This window comes from Amyelois transitella, chromosome 29 (assembly GCF_032362555.1).
Source record: "Amyelois transitella isolate CPQ chromosome 29, ilAmyTran1.1, whole genome shotgun sequence".
Taxonomy (NCBI): Eukaryota; Metazoa; Arthropoda; class Insecta; order Lepidoptera; family Pyralidae; genus Amyelois; species Amyelois transitella.
In genome coordinates this window covers 3,999,982-4,025,430 of record NC_083532.1, presented here as the reverse complement: position 1 = coordinate 4,025,430, position 25,449 = coordinate 3,999,982, and the positions used below count along the sequence as shown (strand labels likewise).

Sequence of the window (25,449 nt, the reverse complement as noted above, 5' to 3'; positions counted from 1 at the left end):
GAATTGAAAAAATCTTTTGTATTGAATAGACCATTTATCGAGGAAGGCTTTAGGCTATACATACATATAACATCACGCTGCAACTTTAAGGAGCGAAGAAATAATGGAAAATGTGAAACAAAACGGGGAAAATTCATCCTTGACGGCTTCAATGATGCCCAAAATAACTATTCCACGCGGACGGAGTCGCGGGCACAGCTATATTAATAAACATAAGACTACAGAAATAATAAGTTTAGTATTAATAATGTGACGTCCTAACTGATGGTTGGGTCACAATAACGTTTTATATAACATTTTAAATACGATATTTATTTGACAGTTTTGAAACTGCGCAGAAAACTGCGTGCCTTTCAGCCTTTTCGAGATTTTTGGCTCAGTCTACCCCGTAAGGGATAAAGACGCGATTATATGTGTGTACTCTTCTTATAGACGATAGGGTAGCAAGTAAATAACGTGTCTATGAATTCCTTTTTCATCAGACCTTTACAAAGAAACCTTTCTTCTTTCCCACCAAGTAGGTTTGTTTGTCTGTTTGAAATATCTTTATTGCGTAGAAATTTACACAGTAACAAGTAAATAGTACATAGTTATAAAAGAAACAAATCACTTGCAATGGCGGACTTATCCCATGAAGGGATCTCTTCCAGTCAACCGGTTAGATAGGTAACGAATTAATTTCTTCTGTGTATATTTATTCTATGTACAGACGGCGTGTTCAACTTTAAACAGATAATTTTATTGTATATGCTAAGTAAATAAGACTAGGAACATTGAGAAACAAAGTCATTAGACTCGGTATCATATTTAATTTGGTTTGATGTTATTCCTTAGATTTTAACATAAAGGTCAATCATATAACGTAATGCCTCCCGCATGCCTAGGTAAATTTTAGGAAATAAGTTCTTATAAACTTTAGCTTATAAACTTGGGAATTCCTCTTTAAGGCGATGGGCTAGCAACCTGTCACTATTTGAAACAAACTCAATTCTATAATTAAGCCAAACAGCTGAACATGGCCTTTCAGTCAATACTGTTAGCTCTGTCTACCTCGCAAGGAATATCGACGTGATTATAATGTATGTATAAGTTCTTAGTGACATCTCTTAGTACACCCCCACACCATATAAGGTAACTACATACCTACCAACTTTCAAGTTTTAAGACCCAACAGTTTGGAATATGCGCTACCTGTTATTCAGACATTATTTTAGTTTTTTGTTATATATGTATACTAGAGGCCGCCCGCGACTTCGTCCGCATGGAAACCCTATCAATCCCGCGGGACCTCCGGGATAAAAAGTAGCTTATATATTATTCTGGGTCTTCAGCTACCTACATATCAAATTTCATCATAATTGGTTCAGTAGTTTTTGCATGAAAGAGTAACAAACATCCATACTGACATACTCACAAACTTTCGCATTTATAATATTAGTAGGATTTATTTGAAATTACATAGCTGTCATTTGCGTTTTGTTATTCCAAGTCTGATTCTTTTTTGTTATACCACGTTTTATAGTGACTGACGTTTCATGTCAAGTCACACGGGAACGCTGTCGAACGGGATAAAAAGTATCCTATGTCCGTCTCCTGGCTCTAAGCTACCTCCCTACCATTGTTCAGCCAAATCTGTTCTGCCGTTCTTGAGTTATAAGTGGTGTAACTAACACGACTTTCTTTTATATATATAGATATGCAGTTTTTATAAATCTAATCACACAAGATTTTATTACGTGCGCAGATTGACCTGCACTAGCACCTAGGTCATAACTGAAAATCAGCGTATTGCTCTATAGCAATAAATTCGTTGAATTGTGATATTTTGTATTGCTGCAACTCACACCTTAATTAATTTGTATTTTATATGAAATTGTAAATTGTGTGTAGCAAATCAAATAAATGAATTATCTTTCTATCTAAGATATTAGCTTACATTTCTACAAATCTGTTACGTGGCATTTTATTGTATCATTGTATTTATGACTTAAGCATGCGTCGACATTCTGGAGTTAGTACCAATTGCATCCTCGACGCTTTGGATTTGAATCCAGGGTCACCCAAAAAATAATATTAAAAATAGCAACAACAAAAAAAAAAATTCGTTACTGAGAATCGAACCTAGGTCCACCGACTAAATTAAAACCCATTGCTCTAACCACTAAACTACCATTACCACGCTCGCGCCCTTCGAAATTATGCGTATGACCATGAACTTCGAGTTAGGTTTTTACACGAAGCGACTCCCGTGTGATCTCCGCCACCTTTGCAGAAACGATCGTGATTACACATCCAGTTGCCTGAATGCAGCCTCCATGAGACGGCCTCTGTGGCGCAGCGGTAGTGCGCTTGTCTGTGTCAAAGGAGGTCCCGGGTTCGAATCCCGGCCAGAGTATGATGAGAAATGAACTTTTTCTGATTGGCTTGGGTCTTGGATGTTTATATATAAGTATTTATTATAAAATATAGTATCGTTAAGTTCGTTGAGTTAGTATCTCGTAACATAAGTCTCGAACTTACTTCGAGGCTAACTCAATCAGTATAATTTGTCCCGTGTATAATGTGTATAATGAGGTTGGTCCTTCAGCGATGCGTTAACTAAAAGAAAACCAATAACTTACCCATAATCTTCTTCGGGGGCACCTTCCTCTGCTCCTTCTCCTCGCTGTCGTCCCGCCTCATCATCTTCCCGTCCCCCTGCCACTTCCGCTTCCTCCCCTCCCTCTCCTCCAGGTACATCCCGAACTCTTCCTCCCGCCCAACAAGAGAAAGCCTCACAGTAGACTCCCACCCGTAATCTTCCTTTCGGGTATCATGCATATTATAGTCCTTTTCCTTGTCCATATAAAATTCCATCACACAATGACACTGAATGAAATGAATGAATGAATGATGCGCTCACAGTCCGTTCAGTTAGAAGAGAACGAAGAACGAGTTGTATAACTTCTTGATACCCGTTGATTCTCTTTGGCGGTGACTCTGTAGTAGAACGTTCTCGATTTTCAGTAGCATCTTTGAGTTATTCCTGCAGAGGTGGTATTGGACGCGGGGTATCAGACCCAGGGTCTTGGTAGTGAAACGGCTGCCGATCAGATAGGTGGGTTGGCAGTTGATGATGGTCTCCATATGGTCACTTGGTGGGTACTGAGTTCGGGTCCCAGTGGCCTGTCGCTTTCAGCGGCTGCTACGGCTCCTGGAAAATGAGATATGTTTACATATTTTTGTTTTGCGACTCGGGAATCATCTATACTAATATTATAAATCTGAAAAATTTGTTTGTTCGAACGCGCTAATCTCAGGAACTACTGGTTCGAATTGAAAAAATTCTTTTTATGTTGAATAGACCATTTATCTAGGCAGGCTTTAGGCTATATAACATCACGCTGCAACTATAAGGAGCAAAGAAATAATGGAAAATGTGAAAAAAAAAACGAGGAAAAACGGGGAAAATTATTCATCCGTGGGGGCTTCAATGATGCCCAAAATAACTATTCCACGCGGACGAAGTCGCGGTCACAGCTAGTAATGAATATAGGGGATCATATCTACTACTAAAAATATGGGACGATACCATGACGTTTTTAAGGTTTCGGCTACCCGAGGCCACATTGACCTGTCTTTGAGAGAGCCGTATGTCAAATTATCCAGCATTTGGTCTCGATTCGGTTTACATTTAAAAACATGCCGATCCGTTTCAGGGGATTTTGCACGCCGCTAGTAGTAAAGAGAGAGAATACAGTTGGGAATGCAAAATTTTATATGTTTAAAACATTTATAAGCACCCGGAAAATAAGTAGATGCGCAGTGGCAGCTTTTTATACTCGTATTAAAAAAAAAAATTCTGAACAAGGGCCATAGACTAGAATTAGTTCAAATATCGCGCTAGGCACTTTATTTCTTTCCAAAATTTTAAAATATTTTTTATAAGATTTACATGGTACTAAAACACTTCAACATTTCTCTTTTCAAAATCGCATCTCCGCATTTAAACACTTTTTATTAACACTGGCTGATAAAAAAAAGAATAAAAATAATACTATAAACAATTACCAGCTCTGATTGTCTATGATACGATGTGTTGGCAATAAATGAGGTGAATAGAATTAGTTGCGAGTGATTGAGCATTTTGTAACGTAACACTTGGTATTTGACACCGTTGGCAAAGATTATTTATAACATATATACACATACATGTAATCACGTCTATCCATTGCGGGGTAGACAGAGCAAGAAAGGCCTTGTTCAGCTGTATGGCTCAAGAATGGAATGAGAAATCCACAGGAAAGAGATGAATTGCAGAAACCATACGGCACTCTTAAAGTGCTGGTTACCACCCGGCACCACCACTAGTATCTTATTTACATTTACACATACATACATATAATAACGTCTACTCGTATATCCCTTGCGGGGTAGACAGAGCCAACAGTCTTGAAAAGACTGATAGGCCACGCTCAGCTTTTTCTTATTTGTTACACAAATTTTTGTGTACTCTGTAATATTGGTTCTTTATTGCCTAATGAAATTGTAATTAAATTACGTAACAGCTATTGTGATAAATGCGTCATTAAGCTCTTAAAAAATGTTATATAAATAAAAATAATGCAAAGACTAAATAACCAATTACAAAATGGTTATATATTCTATGCATGTCGTAAAATGCGACTAAAGGATAGGCTAATTAACTCGGGACTCATCTTTTAGACGATGGGCTAGCAAGCTGTCACTATTTGAATATCAATTCCACCATTAAGCTATTAAACATTGCCTTTGCGAGACTGTTGCCTCTGTCTAACAAGGGGTAAAAAACGTGATTATACTTTCGAATGTTACTAACGAAAATTAACGAAATGTTTCTCGTAGGTAAGCGTACATTACCGATCGCATGAGAATTGGACCCCAGCTCATCACCAATTCGTACTGAATACAAAAGGAAGTGGCTTATTTCGCATGTAGCGTACGATTTAACGCAAGGATCACGCACGCGCAAGATGATCGACGTGACCGACGCTTGCGCATGGTGATGTATCACATCCATTCAGTTACAAGTCATCTGCTGAAAAAGGGACCTCAAAAAAAAAAGAAATTTGGAAGTCGATTTTCAAAAATCGAATATTAAAAATTAGGAAGAGTTCTGTAATCAACTTTTTTTTAACAAAATTATTTAGGTTGTCCGACTTTATACACAACCAGGTTCCATATAGAATTGGTAACAGATAAACTTATGATTATGACGCAATAAAAACTACGATCATCAGATAGCGAAGGCAACAGACAAAACCAAAGGCTTAAACTACCTTCTGTACCAGAAGATGAAGGAAAACATGAACCCAAATGGGGACACATGGGATAAGTTAAATAGAATTATCGATACCAATTGGACGATTTAAAATAACAGCAAAATTAATCCAAGAGTTGAAGTGACGAGAAGCGTAATTAAAAAACGCGTGGTCAATATTATCAAAAGCATAGTAGATCACGTTTCGGCCGCAACTGTTAAAGTAAGTTATGTTGAAAATGGTTTTACTTACAACGAATTCATTGCCACATTCTCAAAAAAAAAAAACAAATCACCAGAACCTCACCTTCAGCGAGTCCAAGAGCACAACACTAATTCGAAAAACAAAATTCCAATGACAGTTCAATTTTCGAAACGCGGCCGTATTGGCGAAATCGTCACCAGCGCTCCTCGGGTTCCATTTTTGAAAACATTTCAATCTACCATTTTGTTTTTCTTATTGCAACGAATTCGCGATTCTTGTGGCCAGTTGGCGAGACGACTAGTGCTAAATTGCCCAGGCGTCGTTTGCCTGTTGTGTTTAATTCCCTGACCAATGGCGTTCGCTGGAGAGTCTTCGTGAATTAGGACCACTTGCGGCAGGGTCACATAATCGTTGGGTTAAGACGGTCGGCCGTCGTTGAATGGCTTGGGTTCCGCGGCGATTGTTGGAACGACTGTCGATTGTGTTCTGTCCTCACTTATGTATTTTGTACTCGTACGCATATAATAAAGTTCCAAATTTGATTTTATCTTTCGTCCGAACCCAGACATTGTGAAGACATTGTCTCTGCTATCAATTTCGTTTTTCGATATAGTTCTGCTATGAAAAAAGTATGTAGGATCGTGGCATGTGGAAGATGTAGTCTCTGCATACCCTCTCCTGGAAGGAGGCGTATTTTATGTCTTATGCAAGCTTTATTGCTTACAGTGGAGCCGAATAGACGACCAGTTGAGTCTTCCTATTAAGAAACTATTTCCAGGCATCATAACTGATATCTCCTTTGGCAAATAAGTAAATTCTTGATAGACGTTGAGAGATGCGACTTAACGCCAGTAGAAGAAACTATAATCAGTTGGTCGATATCCATAACTTTTGCAAAGCTTAAACAAATTCCTTAAAAATAACTGCAATATGCCGTCTGCTTAAGGTCTACAAAGAGCTTGACAAAAATCACCAAGTCACGAAAGATGATATTAGAGCCAACGGTCTAAAAACTGAGTTAGCCGAGAACTGGTCACCGAGGAAAGAGAAACATCGAGAGACAGACCCTGTAGCCAGGAAGCCCCAATTGGCTGACAAGGTGCAACTGAGAACATTCAAAATACAGACAAAAACTCAATCGCCTACAGATTAAGAAATAGATCTGATGGGCACAACACTTTCAGAAGCGCCAACGTTTGAGGATGCAACTGTGGACATGCAGAATACAGATACAGAAAGACTTTACCCATACCAAGATCTAAGGAGGTCTGATGGGCACAACACTGAGAATGGACCAACACATTTAAAAACACTCTTCTCCAGCTAATAGTCTGTAGCGTGAGCGCTGAATTGGGCTCGACCACCACCAAAGAAAAGATCTTCCACCAGGCTAGGTGTTATTGCTGGAAAACCGCACAAGAGAAGGGTTGAGTCGAAAATTGTATTTATGCTCCAATCCGTGAAAACTATGACAGTGTTATTATAACATGCTTCGCTGTGATTGGCTGATGACATGTGGCGTAGCGTGTCCACAAGTTAGAAGATTCGAAAGCATGTACGTACATATCTCCGTAAAGCGTAGCAAGTTTCTAGCAAGATCCCAAGTATATAAAACCCTTAGATATTTTATGCGCGGGTAGAAGACGAAGCTGGCATACAAGATTTTTAATGAGGAAGCAATTAAATTTGCCAGCTCTGTGGAACCAACCCAGGACCTTAAGATATTTAACTCAAATGTGAACGCGCTCTTGCAATAAAGTTTTTTCCTCCTAATTAAAGACAATGATTTTAATGAAACATGTCCCGGGAGTAATTGATATTTATTGTCAACAATTAGAGGGAGATTCGCGCGTGGCGAATACGTCACGCTCGTACGAAGGACTCTTAAAATAACGCCTCTGTAGGAAGTATAGTTAAGTTATTTATTCCTACAGAAGAAAGGAGAAAAGAGGAGAGAAATTATCAGTTAAAAATCACTATATTATTCAACATAAAATTAAGAATATCTATTTGAAAATAAAAGTTATTTTGACATATCTCTAACAAACAACATCATGGCAACCGTTGCTATGACGTATACCAAGAAGGTTGCCTACACCTCTATCCCGGAGGGGTAGGCAGAGACCTCATCTTTCCACTTGCCACGATCTCTGCATGCTTCTTTCGCTTCATCCACATCCATTAATCTCTACATGCACGCTCGTCGGCTTAGAGTACTTTTAACCTGACGTTTCACCAGGACCATCTCGATTTGATCAAGGAACGTCCGTTTAGGCCTTCACCTGCCAACGTTGTCATGTCATTCACATACACCTCGCATATTCGATGGTAACATTCCAACTAACATTATAAATGCTAAAGTAAGTCCTTTGTGTGTTTGTTGCCACTTTACGCGTTTTCTACTAAACCAAACATCTTGAAATTTCGCGTAGGTATATATATATAAATACTATCGACCCGCCCCGGCTTCGCACGGGTGCAAAATTATAAATGTTATTATACATAAAAACCTTCCTCTTGAATCACTCTACCTGTTACATAAAACCGCATCAAAATCCGTTGCGTAATTTTAAAGATTTAAGCATACAGACAAACAGACTAAAATAGCGACTTTGTTTTATACTATGTAGTAAAGAGTCTAGAGAAAGACATAGCGTATCATTCATGCCGGTAAAACCTATAATTCCCGTAGTAAGTATTTACGAGAAACCTGTATTCTTTCGTATTGGGTGTTGAATTCGCGCGGGCGAAACTGCGGGTAAAAAGCTAGTACCAACTAAAGTTGTCAGTCAGTCAGTCAGGTAACAGAATTGTTCTTCATCAGCCATCATCATTCTCGATTGCGTCCCCACCATTCTGACAGAAGTCCGCCGAATACCACGGACCTGGATTTCGTAAGTCAGGTTTTTACAGGAAACGACAAAGACGAGAGTCTGCTTTAGTCCCAGTTGCATCCTCACCATTCTGGAGAGGATCCGTGGCTTGCTTTTGACCCTGGATTGTGTGAGTCAGGTTTTTACACAAAGCGATTTCCATCTGAGCTCCGTAAAAGTTAAAAAATCTAATAATAGATCATGATTACACATCCAGTTGTCTGAATGTGGAGGTTTTTCTCATGTTTTTCCACACCGTAAGAGCATCGGTTAGTATTCAAACTAATGTAATCCAGGGCCCACCTGTACCAGGACGCCAGACTTCGAAGACGTGAATCCAACAGACAGTTTTATTAAATGCTACACCACAGATATATACACAGACAGACACGTCCAATTAAATAATAAATCGGCCAAATGAGAGTCGGACTGGCGCACTTAGACTTTCATATCATTATCAAAATAATCATTTTACATACATATATAATCACGTCTACATTACTGATAAGTAACAAAAGACTGAAATGCCACGTTTAGCTGTATGGCTTCATTACAATCATTCAATTCTATTTGAATTTCGATTCCGTAATTTAAATTGCCAATACATCTTCTACAAAAAGAATCCTCCCAATTTTATTAGCCTTCCCCTTAGTCGTCTTTTACAACATCAATGGGAAAAATATGGAGTAGTCCCATTTTAAAGTGCCGGTAACCACACGGCATAAAATTAAACAAATACAACATACCATTAACAAAAAGCCGCGCACAGCACAAATTTCTACTATCTTCAGTCAGTCTCACAGACAATTTCAATGTCCGAATTCTTTTTAATCATCAATACAAAGGTACCAAATAATTCCATTAAAGTGTATGAGCGAGACGCGAGATTATTTCTCGTTAGGATTGATGTTTTCTCTTTCTACAGCTGCGATGTTGCTCTGTTGAAGTTCTTCGTCTGAAAATAAAAATAAACGAGAATTTGAAAAAATATATTTTTGTCATACAAAATAAAACAACGTTTAACCCCAATGACATTATATTGTTTTGTTACAGCTCATACTATTTTTACTTTATCTTTTGGAAATAGAGAACCGCCTCCAATCTATATCCTCCTTCGTGAAATTCCTAAAACCTTCTCTTAAGAGTAACAAACATTTTCCTGAAATCGCATCAAAATCGGTTCAGCGGAACGCAAGGTAATCGCGGTCAAACATACATATATACGGCGGTTAAAAACGTCTATAAGGTTACTTGCCAATCTATACTAATATTAAAAAGCTGAAGAGTTTGTTTGTTTGTTTTTTTGAACGCGCTAATCTCAGGAACTACTGGTTCGAATTGAAAAATATTTTTGTGTTGAATAGACCATTTATCGAGGAAGGCTTTAGGCTACATAACATCACGCTGCATCAATTAGGAGCGAAGAAATAATGGAAAATGTGAAAAAAAACGGGGAAAATTATTCATCCTTGAGGGCTTCAATGACGCCCAAAATAACTATTCCACGCGGACGAAGTCGCGGGCACAGCTAGTCAGTTATATAAATGCCTGGAATTTTACTCTTGGCGTTGTCCTGGTTGCACCCTGTCCCCGGGAAGGGACCTTGGGTCCGCCTATAACCAGTTATATCCAGCACTGAGAATAAGTCGGATTGTTATGCAATTTGTTTGAACTCCGTAACCTAATCTTAGTACTCAGCTTGTATAAGTCATACATAACCCACCAATCCACCATTTTGTTGTCTAAATTTAAATATTTTACATCGATGTTTTTTTTTTTTTTATAAATAACTTTTTCAAACAATTTTAAATGTGCAGGTTTACTTATGTTTCCTCTCGCCGTAAAAATGTCTGTTTTCATTCAAACTAATGTACGTAACTCAAAAGTCTCGCACACTTCATTTCACCATCCACACACGGATGAGCTTCTGTTGATGAGAAAATGAGTGTCCATTCTAAACTTTTATTAACTCTATGGTTTCACAATGAATACCGGACCAATCCCGACCTTATGCGATTAAGGAGCGAGATTGACGGAACATTTATGTATTTTAAACCTTATTACCCAGGAATAAGACTGTGAAGGAGATATTGATGTCATGACTTGTAGATTTGAACCTTATGACAAGGGAATAAGACTGTATTAACAGCATCCGTTCAGGTCCAAATGGAACCGTAGGAGATATCCAGTAGTCACCAGATATTAGTGGAGTGGTACCGATGAAGACTGGACATAAAATTGGACAGATTTTTCAAATAAAAAAAAATCGATTTAATAAAAAATAATAAAATTAATAAAAATATTGATTTTAAATTTGATAAACGTAAATTAAATATCATTAATAAATCTTTGAAGGTAGGTAGATGTTTAAAAATATTTTATTGTAAAAATAATATTATTTAATTCAATAAGTAACAAAAATATTAAGGTACTATGAATTTTTCAAAATTTGACTAAAATAAAATAAAAATATAACCCCACTCAAAAAATTATGTTATAACTAAAATAAAATTTATGTGACAAACAAAGTCTCGGAAAAGTTTTTAACAGCCAACCAAATAATAGTGCCGTATGATTCCCAGCAGTGCCGTGTACTTCCCGGCACCAATACAAAAAAGAATAGGACCACTCCATCTCTTTCCCATGGATGTCGTAAAAGGCGACTAAGGGATAGGCTTATGAAATTGCGATCCTTTTTTTTAAAGCGATGGGCTAGAAAACTGTTTGGATCTCAATCCATCATTAAGCCGAGCAGCTAAACGTGGCCATTCAGTCTTTTCGGGACTATTGGCTCTGTCTACCCCGTAAGGGATATGGACGTGACTATATGTATGTATGTATGTAACCAAATAATACAGAGAAAATTTCCAGAAATAAAAGTACAAAAGCTTCTTTACTATACCTACGTAAATGAAAACGGTAAGATAACGAAATATATTGTGTTACCCAATTATTTTATAACAATTTGGTCAAGTTCCTCTATTAAATTTATGAAGGTAGATTCACTTAGATGTACAATTTGGCAAAAGACATCGGAACGTTTAGAAATTCCGTGAGAAACGTTTAAGTAAGGAGTTTAAAAAAACACAGATAACTTACCAGAAAGCGTCGAACGCACAAATATTTTTCAATGCACCCATCTTTATTTTTTATTATCCTTGTGATGGCAAAAAAATATCGAATGTGGAATAATGGAAAATAATTTAAAAAATTAAAAGACAACAATTTTTTTTCTATTTTAAAAATGGAATAGATAAATGCACACGCACACGCAGCGTACGATTCCAGCAGTGGCCCAGGATTGCAGTGTGCTGTTAAATTGTTAGAATGAGGGGGAGACACAATTGGGAACACAGAATGAACGATAAATAGCTGGTCGGTCTTTTGGGCACTCCTTAGCAGAGCCGGCTCTAGCCTATGTAGTGCACAGGTGCAATTAATACTTTGGCGCCCAATGTAGGTAATGTTTTAAGAACATCAAGTTAAAGCAATAGTTTTGATTGGTGATTTTTTTCTTTGTTGACACGAGATTCGTTCACGGCACACGTCATTCAATACTTAAAGTTCACATATTATAGCTTTACGGCCTTCGATAATCCTCAATATTAACTAGACATTTTTCACAGTATCTGACATTTACTCTATTAAGACAAGCAACAAAACTATGCCGCCCGCAGAATATAGTTATACAAATTCTCGCTCAGTAACCTAACATTTACCAATGCATTACGGACACTACTAAGACAATAAGATTGCATAGAGATGCCGATCTTCATAGGCAATAACCACAGAATAGCCGAAGTTTTTAAGTTGAACGAAAATGTCGTCAGACTGAACGAGAAATTTAGGCGCCAGCCATACGTCCCTAATATTACCCATCCCATACATCATTTTGATTGACACTGACATAACCCTGGCACTACTTAGGTTAACTTACGAGCCTGGCACTGTAACTAGCGAGCTGCGTCCTTCGGCGCCCCCTAAAACATTGCGCCCATGTGAAGGACATAGACATACCATGCATAATAGATCTATACCTAAGTCTGATGAAAAAAGTTGATCAGCTTTTATCCATTTTTTCTATTTCATCAGATTTCTATAAACCTTCTTTAGGATTGGATCTTAATTGTCTCGGTTACTTCCCTGGGGAGGTCTGGTATGACTAGGACCCAGGAGTGGGTAACCTTTCGATTAAGACATTCGTTTATAAAAGTTCCTCCTATCCCAATTTGATATAATGCCACCTCCTCCAAATCTTTATAGCTCTGCGCCCGCTAATCAGCGCGTCGCATGAATCTTAAACTGTTTTTTATTACTGACGTTATTGTATCACATACTACGAGTTTTAGGGTTACCATCTTCCTTCGAAAGGTTTGCAAACGTGTTACAGTAGATCAGGAATATATTCGTGATCTTTTCAAACACATCATCAGAGTATCCTTAACCTGACCCTTTACCAGTTCATCTTCGTACTGATTAAGATACGCTTTTCCAAACTTTTTTATGCATTAGAAAAGGTTATCCTTTTTATGGACGACTATCCGAGGTCTTTTTGGTAACAACTTTCTTGCCATTTTGAGGGAATTATGGGAGCGCATGGCGTATGTTTGTCTATGCTTCCACTTTCAACCTCCCCATTTTCATTCGCCTGGTACATTTGGCTAGTTAACCTGCTGTTGTCCTTAATACCTATAACTTTTGAAACCAACTTCAAGAAGGCTGATTGCGTAATCAAGGGGTTGGAACCGCCTCATTGTATTTAGGACTGAAACCCACTAACACTGTACCGTGTTCCACTCATTCTATTGTAATAAAAAAAGAGTCATCGACACGCATTACTTGCGCATTTTAGCCAGGAACCATAACCATTCGACCATCGACCACCGACGCCCTACCGCCTTTATTCTGCCACTCCTCTCATTTGCGAATTGTGATCAGATTCCCAAGGTTTCAAGGTCTTGGCTGACTCTTTTGTTGCACATCCAATGGATCATTGTGTTGAACTGATAATAGGTTCTATTATAATCATTCCTTTAGGATCCCAGTACCATATTACGGAGGCTGAACATGATTGAAGACGAACAATTCCTCATAGGCTTGGGTAATTTGATTTATTAGTAACGAAAACACAAGTCTTACTTCTATGTAAATATGTTGATAAGTTACCTACTGTTCTGAGGTCTTATTGGATTCATGATTATTTTACGTTTTCTGTAAGGGGTTAACTGTATAAAGAGGGTGCGATATATAAATAAAACACCATTAAAGACTATACTAATTTAATATATCTTAAAACAATACATAAATGTATTTAATATAGAAACTGTTTCAATTCGAATTTTAAAAACTTGCAAAAATTACATTACAACGTCAACATCAAAAGTAGTATGCAAATGTTATAAAAATCCAGTAAAAACCTCAAAATGATGATTCAAAAATGGAACGGCTTGCAACTCCGCCATGGACTTCAAAGCGCCAAAATTCGGATTGTCCAAGCAGAAAAATACTCTTTTCACTCTAGCGTGCACTAACGCCATCGCACACATCAAACATGGCTCCCGAATCATGTAAATATAATAACCAGTGCACAAATAAGGTCCACTTGTATCATCTGTTCCCTCAGATTTGGGACGAAAAAGTTTCGCGCCAAAATTGACGTCATCGAATTTCTCCTTCAAATAGGTAAGCAATTCCTTGGTTATGCCACTCAATCGAGTATTTTCCTTATCTGCACTCCAAGCTCCGCCGTTTTGTGTTTTCGCCACGTTATCTATAGCAATCATTGCACTATGTTGAATTGGATGGCTATCACGGTTATCGAAAGATACCGCCACGACTGACTGTATAGACGGATCATAGACAACACATGCGTTTAAATTATGAATATTATCTATTGGCGGATGTGAATCCCGCTTTACATACATTCTGGCCGTTTCAAATGCTATTCTCATGCATACTTTATGTATTGCCAATTCAATATCATTAAAAAAATTGTTACTGGCCAGTTGTTCCAAATATGAATTTGGGTGAAAATTACATGACCATAACTTATTGGCTTCTATGGATTGTCTTTTTAATTTCGGAGCAACGGCTGGCACATCAATCTCTTTGAAATATTCAAAGCTAGAAGCCAAATCTGGAACATTTCTGTCCATGAACTCTTTTATAGTTGTTATGTTGAAGAGCTGTCCTGCTTTCTTCAGTTCTGACGAAGTGCATAGCAAAACATCTTTCTTTCTCACTCTTTTTAAATGCTGCAATGTATTCAATGGCAATTTATCATTCAAAATTCGAATGGCTTGTGACAATTCTTTCGGTTGTTTTATAAAACCGACATACACCTTTATTGTAGGGATTTCCTTGTACAAATCTTGACTGAGGACACATGTTAAGTTATCTTTTGATTCCATTAAAACTGTCGTGATATCTTCAATAACTTCTGTAACAGATTCAGTTCTAATTTTTTTCATTGGAGGTTCTGCCATTTTCAGAATCCAAGTTTTCAATCTTGTAATTCCACGCTGAAAAGAGACAAAGATTCCACTATTTCATTCACACACTGTTGATTAAGCTCTTGTTGTTTTATTATCAGAAAGAAAAAACTTCATTGTAATTCATCATCACAAAAAAAAATTATTGATGACAAAATAAAAACAAAAAACCAGAAGTCATATACATGACAACCATACTGCCTGTTTTACTCTAGTGAAAAAAATAATTATAGATGCATTACTAGAAAAAAAAAAATATAATTTAATTTCTGAAAACATTATCTTAAGTGCAACAAACACTTTCCAGAAAACAGCATCAACAACAACAGTTCATATAAACATGAAATTGTAATTATTAAAAAAAAATGCTGCAGTGCATTTTGTTACTGACATTGATGCCAACCATAGTTGTGAAATCAAAAGATATGACAATTATAAAAAATGATTTTGCAATGTCTCATATTAATGAATAAAAATTTTGAATTTGCATTCGATTATGGTAAATATGTTTGTATATTATTAAAATTATGATGCAAGGACTGAAGTAATTCTAGACGATACTCAAGATAGTTATCAGAAACACTTTCAGACACTTCGTTTGAAGGACGCATTTCTCATTTTTTTCAAGTACTTTGTTTCCTATTCCTCGTTAGTTTAGCTACATGCATTAGGTTATCTACCTACACCTATATTTCAATTTCAGTTTGTTTATTTCACACCATTTTCTATAATTTCTTTGTAATTGAATGGTTACCACATGAACCCTGAAAGGCTTGGCGAAATTGAACCGCAAGCAGTGTTGTCACAATTTAATTTTATTCAATTCAATTTGTTTATTTAATTAAAACTATGCCGTGTAGTTACCGGCACTTTAAAATAAGATAGCTACATTTTTTAACAATTGGTTTTGATGAATAAGTGCAATTATTAATATTATTTGTTTTAATTTGTAAAAAAAAGTATTTTAATGTGATCTGTATGGAAGGGAGAGAAGTTACCAAATATGGAATGAATGAATGGAAAAATCTTATTGGAGTCCTATGAGACCATTATAATGTTCGGCTATTACAATCAGATTAATTTGTTACATTAATAAAACCAAATCTTCATAAATTTACTACTCTTTATTTTTCCCACGGATGTCGTAAAAGGCGACTAATGTAAAGGCTAATAAAATTGGAATTCTTCTTGTAGACTATGGGCAAGCTAACTTGTCACTATTTGAATTTGAGTCCATTATCAGCTGAATGTGGCCTTCAGTCTTTTTAAGACTGTTGGCTCTGTCTATACCCGCAAGGGATATGGACGTATGTATACATATATGTGTATACCTATACATTCATAAGTACAAAATACTGATATGATAAGCTACACACTCCATTTGTTTGTATAGTCGAGTAACAGATGATTGTTATAGGAAATCTATTCCCACGATGTCAATAAAACGCAATATTAATAGTAAAAACTCGGTTCATTATACACAGCTACAAGTAGAATGTGAAATTTCACGCTCAAATCTTTGACGTCGATAATATATGCATGGAAATATGCAAAAAATTCAATCAAAGTTACCTTATTATGAACTTCGGTATTTCACACGATTTTCAAGAGTAGGTCGTTATATCTGCTTCACTTAAACACAAACACTTTGTAGAAATCACGCTCCAGACATCTACGATACTTTTTGAGGTCCAATTACAGCAGTTTTTACATTTGATATAATTTTCAACACGTTTTTATCACACAGCAAAGCAACGCAGCCATTACAATATATATGTTTTCACGTTCAAGGTAAAACATCAAGCATCAGGTGTATATTTTCATTGGTGGATTGAATGGACTTATAATAAAACCGCCAATCACATTGCACGCATTTTGACATTTTTCAGATGAAATTTGGTTCGATTAATTGAGAACCAGCTGACTAAATACGTTTCATTTTACGTGTGCTTTTTGTTTAACTTGCTAGAAGTTAAATTTTCTATTAATATTAAAATTTATTATTGAGGTAAGTACCTATCTAGATATAGTACTTACATAAATTCTAATTTTGCATTGAATGGAGAGATGAGAGATGGGTAAGCGGACCCCAGGCCACGAGTTTCATTTTGGAGTTCCCACACGCAAACATGAGAGAGAAAGAATAAAACGGGAAAATCTAACTACAAACTCCTTTCTATGATTTCGGCTATGTCTTTTACATACATACATATAATCACGTCTCTCCGGATAGGTAGGAAGAGACTAAATCTTTCCACTTGCGACAATCCCTGTAACATTTCATACACTTTCACTAACATTCTAATCTTGAATGTTCTTGTACCTATCTGCCTTGTAAGTACCTAAGAACGTCTAAACCACAGAACTTACGCAGAACATACACTTTGCTTTCTCGATAATTGCTTCAGGGAATGAGGGATCTCGTTTGTGTGTATAAGATTATCGGCTTTTAGCAAGTTATAGATGTCCAAACAACTAAATGAATATATCTTCCCTGAATTGTTGGATATAATTATTATATACAAGCGTACGTCAGTTATATCGGATTACTATAAGTATGGTAGGAACGTGAAAAGAATACCTAAGTATATAAAAAAAGATTTGTTACCAAACATGAGTTTATTCGATCTTACATTTCAAATATTAGTTACAGATTACATATTTATTTTAAACAATCGCAATTTTTATACTGGGCGTCATATAATTGTTATTTTATGAAGAGCTTAGCTTGTGTCATTTATCAATCCGTTGAATATATTTTGTTATAAATAAGCTGCAGTCATTATTTCCCTCTTTGATTCGAAATTCATTTAAATCTCTGTAATACATTTTCAAGAAAGCTTTCATTTATTTTCCATAGTTTGATACCACGCCTGACATGTTTCTGAAGCAATTTCGCATAACGCCGATAGTGCTTTACCAGTTGAGTCATATTCTGTAATTCAAAAAAAATATATTTTACTTTATCATTTTGCATCCCATGTTTACAGAAATCGTGAGGAAACCTTGATATTCAGGCAATATGTATGTGGAGCCAAAGTTGGGTTAGGATATCAGGGGGATAGGTTGCGGAGGTCAAATGAGAGGGGCTTCGTGTAAAAGCTTGAGTTATCATTCCGTGGTTATAGGCGAACCTTGGGTTCCTCTCCATTTAAAGGACTCAACCAGGACGAACGCCAAGAGGATGATGGTATGCAATAAAGACCAATGCTCAGATCAATTTTTACTTCCGCCTTACAAAACGAAAATACATTTAAATAACTGACTATTGCCCGTGACTATGATCGCAGTAAACATTCAGTAACAATCTTTCTCATCTCATTGTTTATTGCAATAAAAAATTATGTTAACCTATATTCTTCCTCAGTACCAATTATCACCTTACAAAATTTCATCAAATTCGGTTCAGTGGCTTAGGCGTGAAAGCGTTACAAACACACAGATAGAGTTACTATCACATTTATTAGTAGGGAAGTAGGGATTTTCTTAGCGAACTCTTCTTACCAACAACACCCCTTTTTCCGAATATGGATCCATTGAATGGGACTTTCCTATAAGTCGCTTCGATAGTGTGAATGAGGCACAAGACAGCGAAGAACATGAAGATAACAGTGCGCATTTTGATCTAAAACAAGTGAATTTAAGTAGGTAAATAAATAAAAATATACGGGACAGAAGTACATAGATTGAGTTAGCTTCGAAGTGTGTTCGAGACTTGTGTTACATAATAAATACTTATACTTATAGATAAACATACAAGACCCAGGCCAATGAGAGAAAGTTCGTTTCTCATCATGCTCTGGCCGGGATTCAAACCCGGGACCTCCAGTGTCACAGACAAGCGCACTACCGCTGCGCCACGACAAGTAATACAGACAGTACCACTTATATTTTTTTTGGGTGAGAAATGGGCTAGCAACCTGTCACTTTTTGATTCTCAATATACAGCTGAATGTGGCCTTTCAGTCTTTCAAGGGGCTCTGTTTACTCCATAAGGGTTTAAGACGTGACCTGACAAACATTTATTTTTTTTAGACAAATCAAACAGATTGAGCTATTAATACATACCTACATATTAATGTGACGGCGATAAATAATACCTTGTATCCAATTTTGAAAATAAATCTATTCTATTCTATTCATATATACGTACAAACAGATTGAGCTAGCCCCAAAGTAAGTTCGAGACTTGTTTAAAGGGATTCTAACTCAACGATAACTACTTATTTTATAATTCAAACATGGCTCAAGGCCAATTAATAAGTTTGTTTGCCATCATGACAACGGGATTAGAACCCGTGACCGTGACTCATCTTATCACGTTTATACCTTTACGAGGTAGACAGAGTCAAATTTGACAAGACTGTTTGAAAGTTAATTTTGTCTAGAAGTGTAGGTATAGGCCCAAAAAATAATTCCAAAAAAGCCGTTTTGGAATTGACTTTACAAGATAATTTTCTATCAAAATTATTACAAAAACTATTTACCTTTTTAAAGTATTTCAGTGATATCCAACGAAGAACTGAAGACAGACTGATGCTGCATCGAAGAAGTCCCTGGATTTTATACCAAGAAAATAGGGCTCTTTGTCAACTAATAATGATTATTTCTCCAATATTGGAAACTAATTGAAGTTGCATCTTCATATAATTAATATCCCAAAAGGATTCGGATGAAAAGGCTATTACGAAGAAATCGAGTTTAACGCTCGCCGGTCATAATGAAAGATATTGTCAATCTTTATCGATTTGTGGGATCTGACCAAAAGAAGCCAAAAAATATTCATTCATTCATATTATCACGTCTATAGCCCTTGCGGGGTAGACAGAGCCGGCAGTCTTGAAAGACTGATAGGCCACGTTCTGCTGTTAGGCTTAACAGTGACAGGTTGCTAGCCCATCGCCTTAAAGAAGAATCTCAATATTATAAGCATTTAATAGTGTATGGACAATATAACTTAAAATTACCAAAAATAAGATTTTTTGAATTTATGTCTGTCTGTCCGTTTGCTCGTCTTTGTGATGTCCTAATAATGGTACCCGTGCACGGTATCAAAGCTCAAAGCTCTAAAATTTCATTTCTAGTTACAGTTTCAAGTTTGTAAAACAGAGTTCGACGGGGTGGTGTAAGTTGCTGCAGTATACTTACAGATGATTAAACCTACAAAACAACAATGATTCAAGCCAACTAAAGTTCCTTTGAACTGTTAACTGTTTACAAAATGCTGAAGTAACTACATAGCGTTACTGACGTTTGCCTTAGTAAACAGAGTTAATATTATGCACTAACAAAGTTATAAATCCCAAGCGAAATCTCTCTTAACTTCGTCAATATGTGGTCAACATCCAGTAATCCAATAATTGAGTGGCCGACCACCACCGCCATCCCATGTCCTATTTCCCGCGGTATAAATTGGCGCGAAAATCTTCCTTCAGCATCAGTTGACAGTTCACATTCAACGGTGTTGCCAGCACGTGGTTTACAACAAAGGTGGGTATTAAGAATTGTTTCAAATTTTAGTTTGGTGCCTATGTTGTAACCGTTTCCTTTTTTTTATTTATTTTATGTACAGTTTTCACTGTGCATTGTAAGAGAAGATCAAACAACTTTAAGAAGATTATTTAATAATATTTTAAATTAAAATAATATATCTAGTCCGTCTAGTCGTTAGTGTTTTATAATTTAAATGCAATTTTATGATATTATAACGTTGAAATATGCAGTTATGTCTTATCACAGTTATAAGACCTCAAAGGTTTAGAAGGTTTAGTTATAGATTTATTTTTGAGAAATCAAATTACAAACATTTTCTATCATTTCAGATGTCTGGATTAACAATGAGATTTACGATTGCATTCTGCGTTCTTGCTCTACTGCTGTCTTTTGCACAGTTCAGTGAGGCGAACTATAAGAACGCACCAATGAACGGTATCATGTTTGGCAAAAGGGGGCCTTCTGGTAATTGAAACATATTTTGCATACGATATAAGCAGAAACATAGTAACAAAATCCTTTATCTTTTGGTTTTACCATAGCACAGTGCATTCCTCATGATATTTTTAGTTGACTTACAACAAAAAATGTCGTGAAATGGTTTTGTATACCTAGGTTTTAAGTTTGTTCTCTGCGAGGTACAGCAAGATGTAGAAGGTAGAATGTTACTCACCGAGAAAAACTTCTCAGAACTATTTCATATTTATATTCCAACAACATTCATTTCATTAAATGGAAAAGCTAACAAATTGGGATTCTTCTTGTAGGCGCTGGGTTACCAACTATTCACTATTTCAAAACTCAATTCCAATTTATTTTCAGAATATGAATCCAGAGGCAAAACTTTTACTGCTCTTTGTGAAATAGCAACAGAAGCTTGTCAAGCGTGGTTCCCATCACAAGAAAATAAGTAAATATCTAGAAAAATATGTAGAATTGGACTTGATAATATTATCAAGGAGGATTATGATTATACACCTTGCAACACATTTAGCTTCAAGTTTTGTATGATGCATGAAAAAATTAAAAAAATATTGAAGGCTGGATTGTAATATGGAAATAAAGTTTTTATCCTATTGAAACTTATTTGTTTTATTTTAAAAACAGAGGCACAAACAATACTTTAAATCGATGAGTTATTATTAAACGGAACGTATTTTGACCTACATTTAGTTAGATTATTCTATAGAGCAACACCCATGGGAAATTTATGATAAGCACTTTCCCTTCATACAATTCAATCATTGTGATGTTTTTTATATTCTTACTGGGTTCTTATTAGAATTTCATTTCCTTACGGAAATCATGACGCTCATAAGCTAGCTCTCGAGTCATTAGAAATATTTTGTTCAGTCGCCAGTCAAGTGTTGTAAAAATTGCATTATTGATAAAACAACTGATAACACTGGCATAAAATGTCAATAACAAATCAGTGACGTTTTGCATCAGAAAATTAGCAAATTTCGTGCCTACCTTATTTATTTTCAAAATGTATTCACTATCTGAACGCGTGGAATAATATAATGTTATAATTTTAAATAAATCTATAGAGAGTAACTAATATTCAATCAAAATGACAACGAAAGAGCTGTACACAAAGGTAATATTGGGTAATTTGTTTCGTGGCTATGAACACTATTTTTGTATAATATTTATATTTGAATTTGGAATTAAACCCTTAAATATATATATTTTTTAAACTAGTTTTACGTGTGCTAAAGAAATAAAGTAGTACATCAACACAGTCAAAAGATTATCATCACGTCACTTTTACTATCTATGTCATTAGGCTTGAAATTATTTCATTAGCCAGTTGTTCATGAATTATTTACAGATAAATTACACGGCTTTTGACCATGCAATAATTTTTATAAACACTTGTTTAGTTTGTTATCTATGAATCATACAATTTGTTTCTTTGTTTGTTTTTATTATAAAATAAAGAATTTTTTTCTTTTTATGTTAAAAGACAATAATCATGATTTTTTTTATGCAATATGACTTCTATATGAATCGTATTTATCTACTTTTATGGTAGCATAATTGTAAAAACTTCTTCACTTTTGTAAACGTTAAGTAAGCTACCAAACTGGACCTTCGTTTCATGTTTTTTATATGTCTACCACCTATCTCTCTCTCCACCCCTTACTTCACTCCAACTGTAAAGTTAAATGTCAGTCAAAATAAAAGATTATAAACCTTTTTTTTTCTTTTCTGTGTTTTTGTTGTCTTTATGGCAATCAAACTTCCACAATCATATTTTTGGTAGTATCGAAATTCAGTCCTGCTTATAGAATATCTATTGAAAAATGGTTGGCTAATAGCTGTGGATGCTTTTATCGCACCTCCTGATCACATTACGAAGCTACATGCCTTATTTCAAATCTCTTGACCTAGCGGTTTGATTTGTTTGTTGATATGTCAGTCAGAGTCCTCTATTAAGCCATATACAGAAAGAAAGCTGGAAACCTATAAACACTTACCAATGCTTAACAGCACTGGTAACTCGTGTAGAAAAATATATGAAAGCCCGCCGAGAACATTGTCAACAAACTTCAACAAGCGTTGGTCAGTGCTGGGAGTCCCATTTAAAATTAGTCTTGGTCTGCTCTAACCTACTTGCTTTGTGTAGAACGGACAAGCACTAGTAAGCGCTTATAAGTTTCCATTTTTCTTTATGTATGACTAGAGGCTGCCCGCGACTTCGTCCGCATGGAAACCCTATCAATCCTGCGGGAACTCTGGGATAAAAAGTAGCCTATGTGTTATTCTGGGTCTTCAGCTACCTACATACCAAATTTCATGGTAATCGGTTCAGTAGTTTTTGCGTGAAAGAGTAACAAACATCCATACAAACTTTCGCCTTTATAATAGTAGTAGGATGATGATGACCGTAAGATAAAGATACGGCAAAAATTATGGAATTTCTTTACAGGATGCCCAAGTGTGGGTGGAGAATGCCGATACGGTGTGGGAGAGCGCTACTGTGGTTGCAGACTATCGGTCCGGGGTGCTCATTGTTAAGCTGGACCAGTCTGGAGAGATTCGGCAGATTAAGGTTTTTATTGTCTTTCAGAATCCTTAGTATTCCTTTAACCAAATAAGAACAGCAACTGAAACCTACATAAATACATACTGCCTGTTTCCTATTTGGTGTAGGCTGAGACTATGGATTTCCACTTGCTATGATCCTTACAGACCTGTCTCGTTTCCTCCACACTCCACTTTTTCAAGCATTTTCGAAGATTACAGGTACTCCTAATAGAAACAGTGATTGATGCTGTTAAATAAAAAAAATAACCCCATCTAATGAAATGTTTTTGTAATATAACAAATACATTTCATTAGATAAAAAATGATTAGGTACATTATTCTATAATATGTATATCAAAAAAAATTATATGTTCGCGAGATTTTGTCTATTCATGTCTATACTACATTTAATAAAATACATAAAACTTAACTATATTCTTGGCTCGGCCGCAGTGCAAATTAGCGCCATCTATTGGCCGCTTTTCATTTGTTTTTTTTCTTTTACAGATAGCAGATGAGAACAAACTACCGCCCCTTAGGAATCCCTCACTGCTGATTGGTCAGAATGATCTCACATCTCTATCGTACCTGCACGAACCAGCAGTGCTGCATAACTTGAAAGTCAGGTAAGTGCTTATGTCATTTATAAGGAACATTACATCATGTTACTAGGTCAAGCAAATAATGTAAATACCTACTTGGGATTAGATATATGGTGCCGTGTGGTTCCCGGCACCAGTACAAAAAAGAATAGGACCACTCCATCTCTCCCCTATGGATGTCGTAAAAGGCGACTAAGGGATAGGCTAACAAAGTTGGGATTCTTTTTTAAGGCGATGCGCTAGCAACCTGTCACTATTTGAATCTCAATTCTATCACTAAACCAAATAGCTGAGAGTAGCCTATCAGTCTGACTGACTGTTGGCTCTGTCTACCCCAGAAGGGATATAGACTTGACCATATATATGTATGTTTGTATGATTAGAAGTATAATATGTGAGCAAATGGACTTAAACTAAGTTCAAAAATGGGAAGGCAATCCTCAGGCCCCCAAGTATTGTGCTGGAGATGCGCAAGATGAGAGAATGAGCTCTTACGGTGAGGCAAAACTTGAGAGAAACTAACTGTACATACATTCATAGTCACATCTATATCCCTTGCAGTGTAGATAAAGCCAACCGAACAGTCTTGAAAAACTGAAAGGCCACGTTCAGCTGTTTGGCTTAATTAAAGAATTGAGATAAAACTACACATTCAGACAAATGTTTGTGTGATCATAATCCAATCAAATTAGATGCCTTTACACAAGTTTTGTTGGGTCAGACAGGAGACACACTTTGTGTTGAAATATACATACATACATATAGTCACGTCTATATCCCGTGCGGGGTCAGTCACTTATCTTGAAATGACCGAAAGGCCATACGTGTTGAAACCTGATTTAAATAATTCAAGATCGTGCTCAACGGCGCCCTAGGCTCAGCTCCTGAGATACATACATACATACATAAAATCACGCCTCTTTCCCGGAGGGGTAGGCAGAGACTACCACTTGCCACGATCTCTCATATATAAATAACATGATATTTATATTTGCTCCTGAGATGTGGGGACGCAACGACATTGAATTGAGGTAGCTAGCCAAAACGCCTAAACGAAGAATCCTAAGTTTAGCCTCTTAGTCGCCTTCACGACATCCATAGAAAGAGACATCAATAGAAGGAGAGGGAGTATAGGACCCTATTTTTAAATTCCGGCAACCACACGGCACTATAAAAACTTGATTATAAGTATATGAAAGTAAATGTATTACATACATATCATCACATCTATATCCCTTACGGGGTAGACAGAGCCAACAGTCTCGAAAAGACTGATAGGCCACGCTCAGCTGTTTGGCTTTTTGATAGAATTGAGATTCAAAGTGTCAGGTTGCTAGCCCATCGCCTAAAAGAAGAATCCCAAGTTTATAAACCAATCCCTTAGTCGCCTTTTACGACAACCGTGGGGAAGAGATGAAGTAGTCGTATTCTTTTTTCTATTAGTGCCAGGAATCACACGGCACTATAAAGACTT

General features: G+C 36.3%; 3 protein-coding genes across 5 annotated transcripts in view; 1 reads left to right on the top strand and 2 right to left on the bottom strand.

The window, feature by feature from the left end:
- LOC106133182 (transcription factor CP2) overlaps positions 1–2,856 on the bottom strand; it is a 46,017-nt gene extending 43,161 nt beyond the window's left edge. For both annotated transcript variants that reach the window (XM_060952569.1, XM_013332822.2), the window contains exon 1: positions 2,622–2,856. In XM_060952569.1, coding sequence (XP_060808552.1) covers positions 2,622–2,856 — 235 coding nt within the window. The remainder of the gene's footprint in view (positions 1–2,621) is intronic.
- A 57-nt stretch (positions 2,857–2,913) lies between these two features.
- LOC106140322 (probable inactive tRNA-specific adenosine deaminase-like protein 3) lies at positions 2,914–16,624 on the bottom strand. 2 transcript variants are annotated; one of them, XM_060952573.1, is made up of 3 exons: positions 16,420–16,624; positions 9,103–9,311; positions 2,914–3,193 (listed from the first exon to the last, which is right to left on the bottom strand). In XM_060952573.1, the coding sequence occupies exon 3, from the start codon at positions 3,124–3,126 to the stop codon at positions 2,914–2,916; it is 213 nt and encodes a 70-aa protein (XP_060808556.1). In that variant the 5' UTR covers positions 3,127–3,193; positions 9,103–9,311; positions 16,420–16,624. The 2 variants fall into 2 exon arrangements, with proteins under 2 accessions (XP_060808556.1, XP_060808555.1); XM_060952572.1 differs by lacking the exons at positions 2,914–3,193; positions 9,103–9,311 and adding an exon at positions 13,303–14,877.
- A 4,925-nt stretch (positions 16,625–21,549) lies between these two features.
- LOC106138352 (unconventional myosin-Va) overlaps positions 21,550–25,449 on the top strand; it is a 59,316-nt gene continuing 55,416 nt past the window's right edge. Inside the window, exons 1-3 of the mRNA XM_060952783.1 lie at positions 21,550–21,940; positions 23,276–23,398; positions 23,881–23,999. Coding sequence (XP_060808766.1) covers positions 21,914–21,940; positions 23,276–23,398; positions 23,881–23,999 — 269 coding nt within the window. The 5' untranslated portion in view covers positions 21,550–21,913. The remainder of the gene's footprint in view (positions 21,941–23,275; positions 23,399–23,880; positions 24,000–25,449) is intronic.

Coding starts and splice junctions, on each gene's coding strand:
- LOC106140322 (XM_060952572.1), bottom strand. CDS start 14,841: ATGGCAGAACCTCCAATGAAAAAAATTAGAACTGAATCTGTTACAGAA.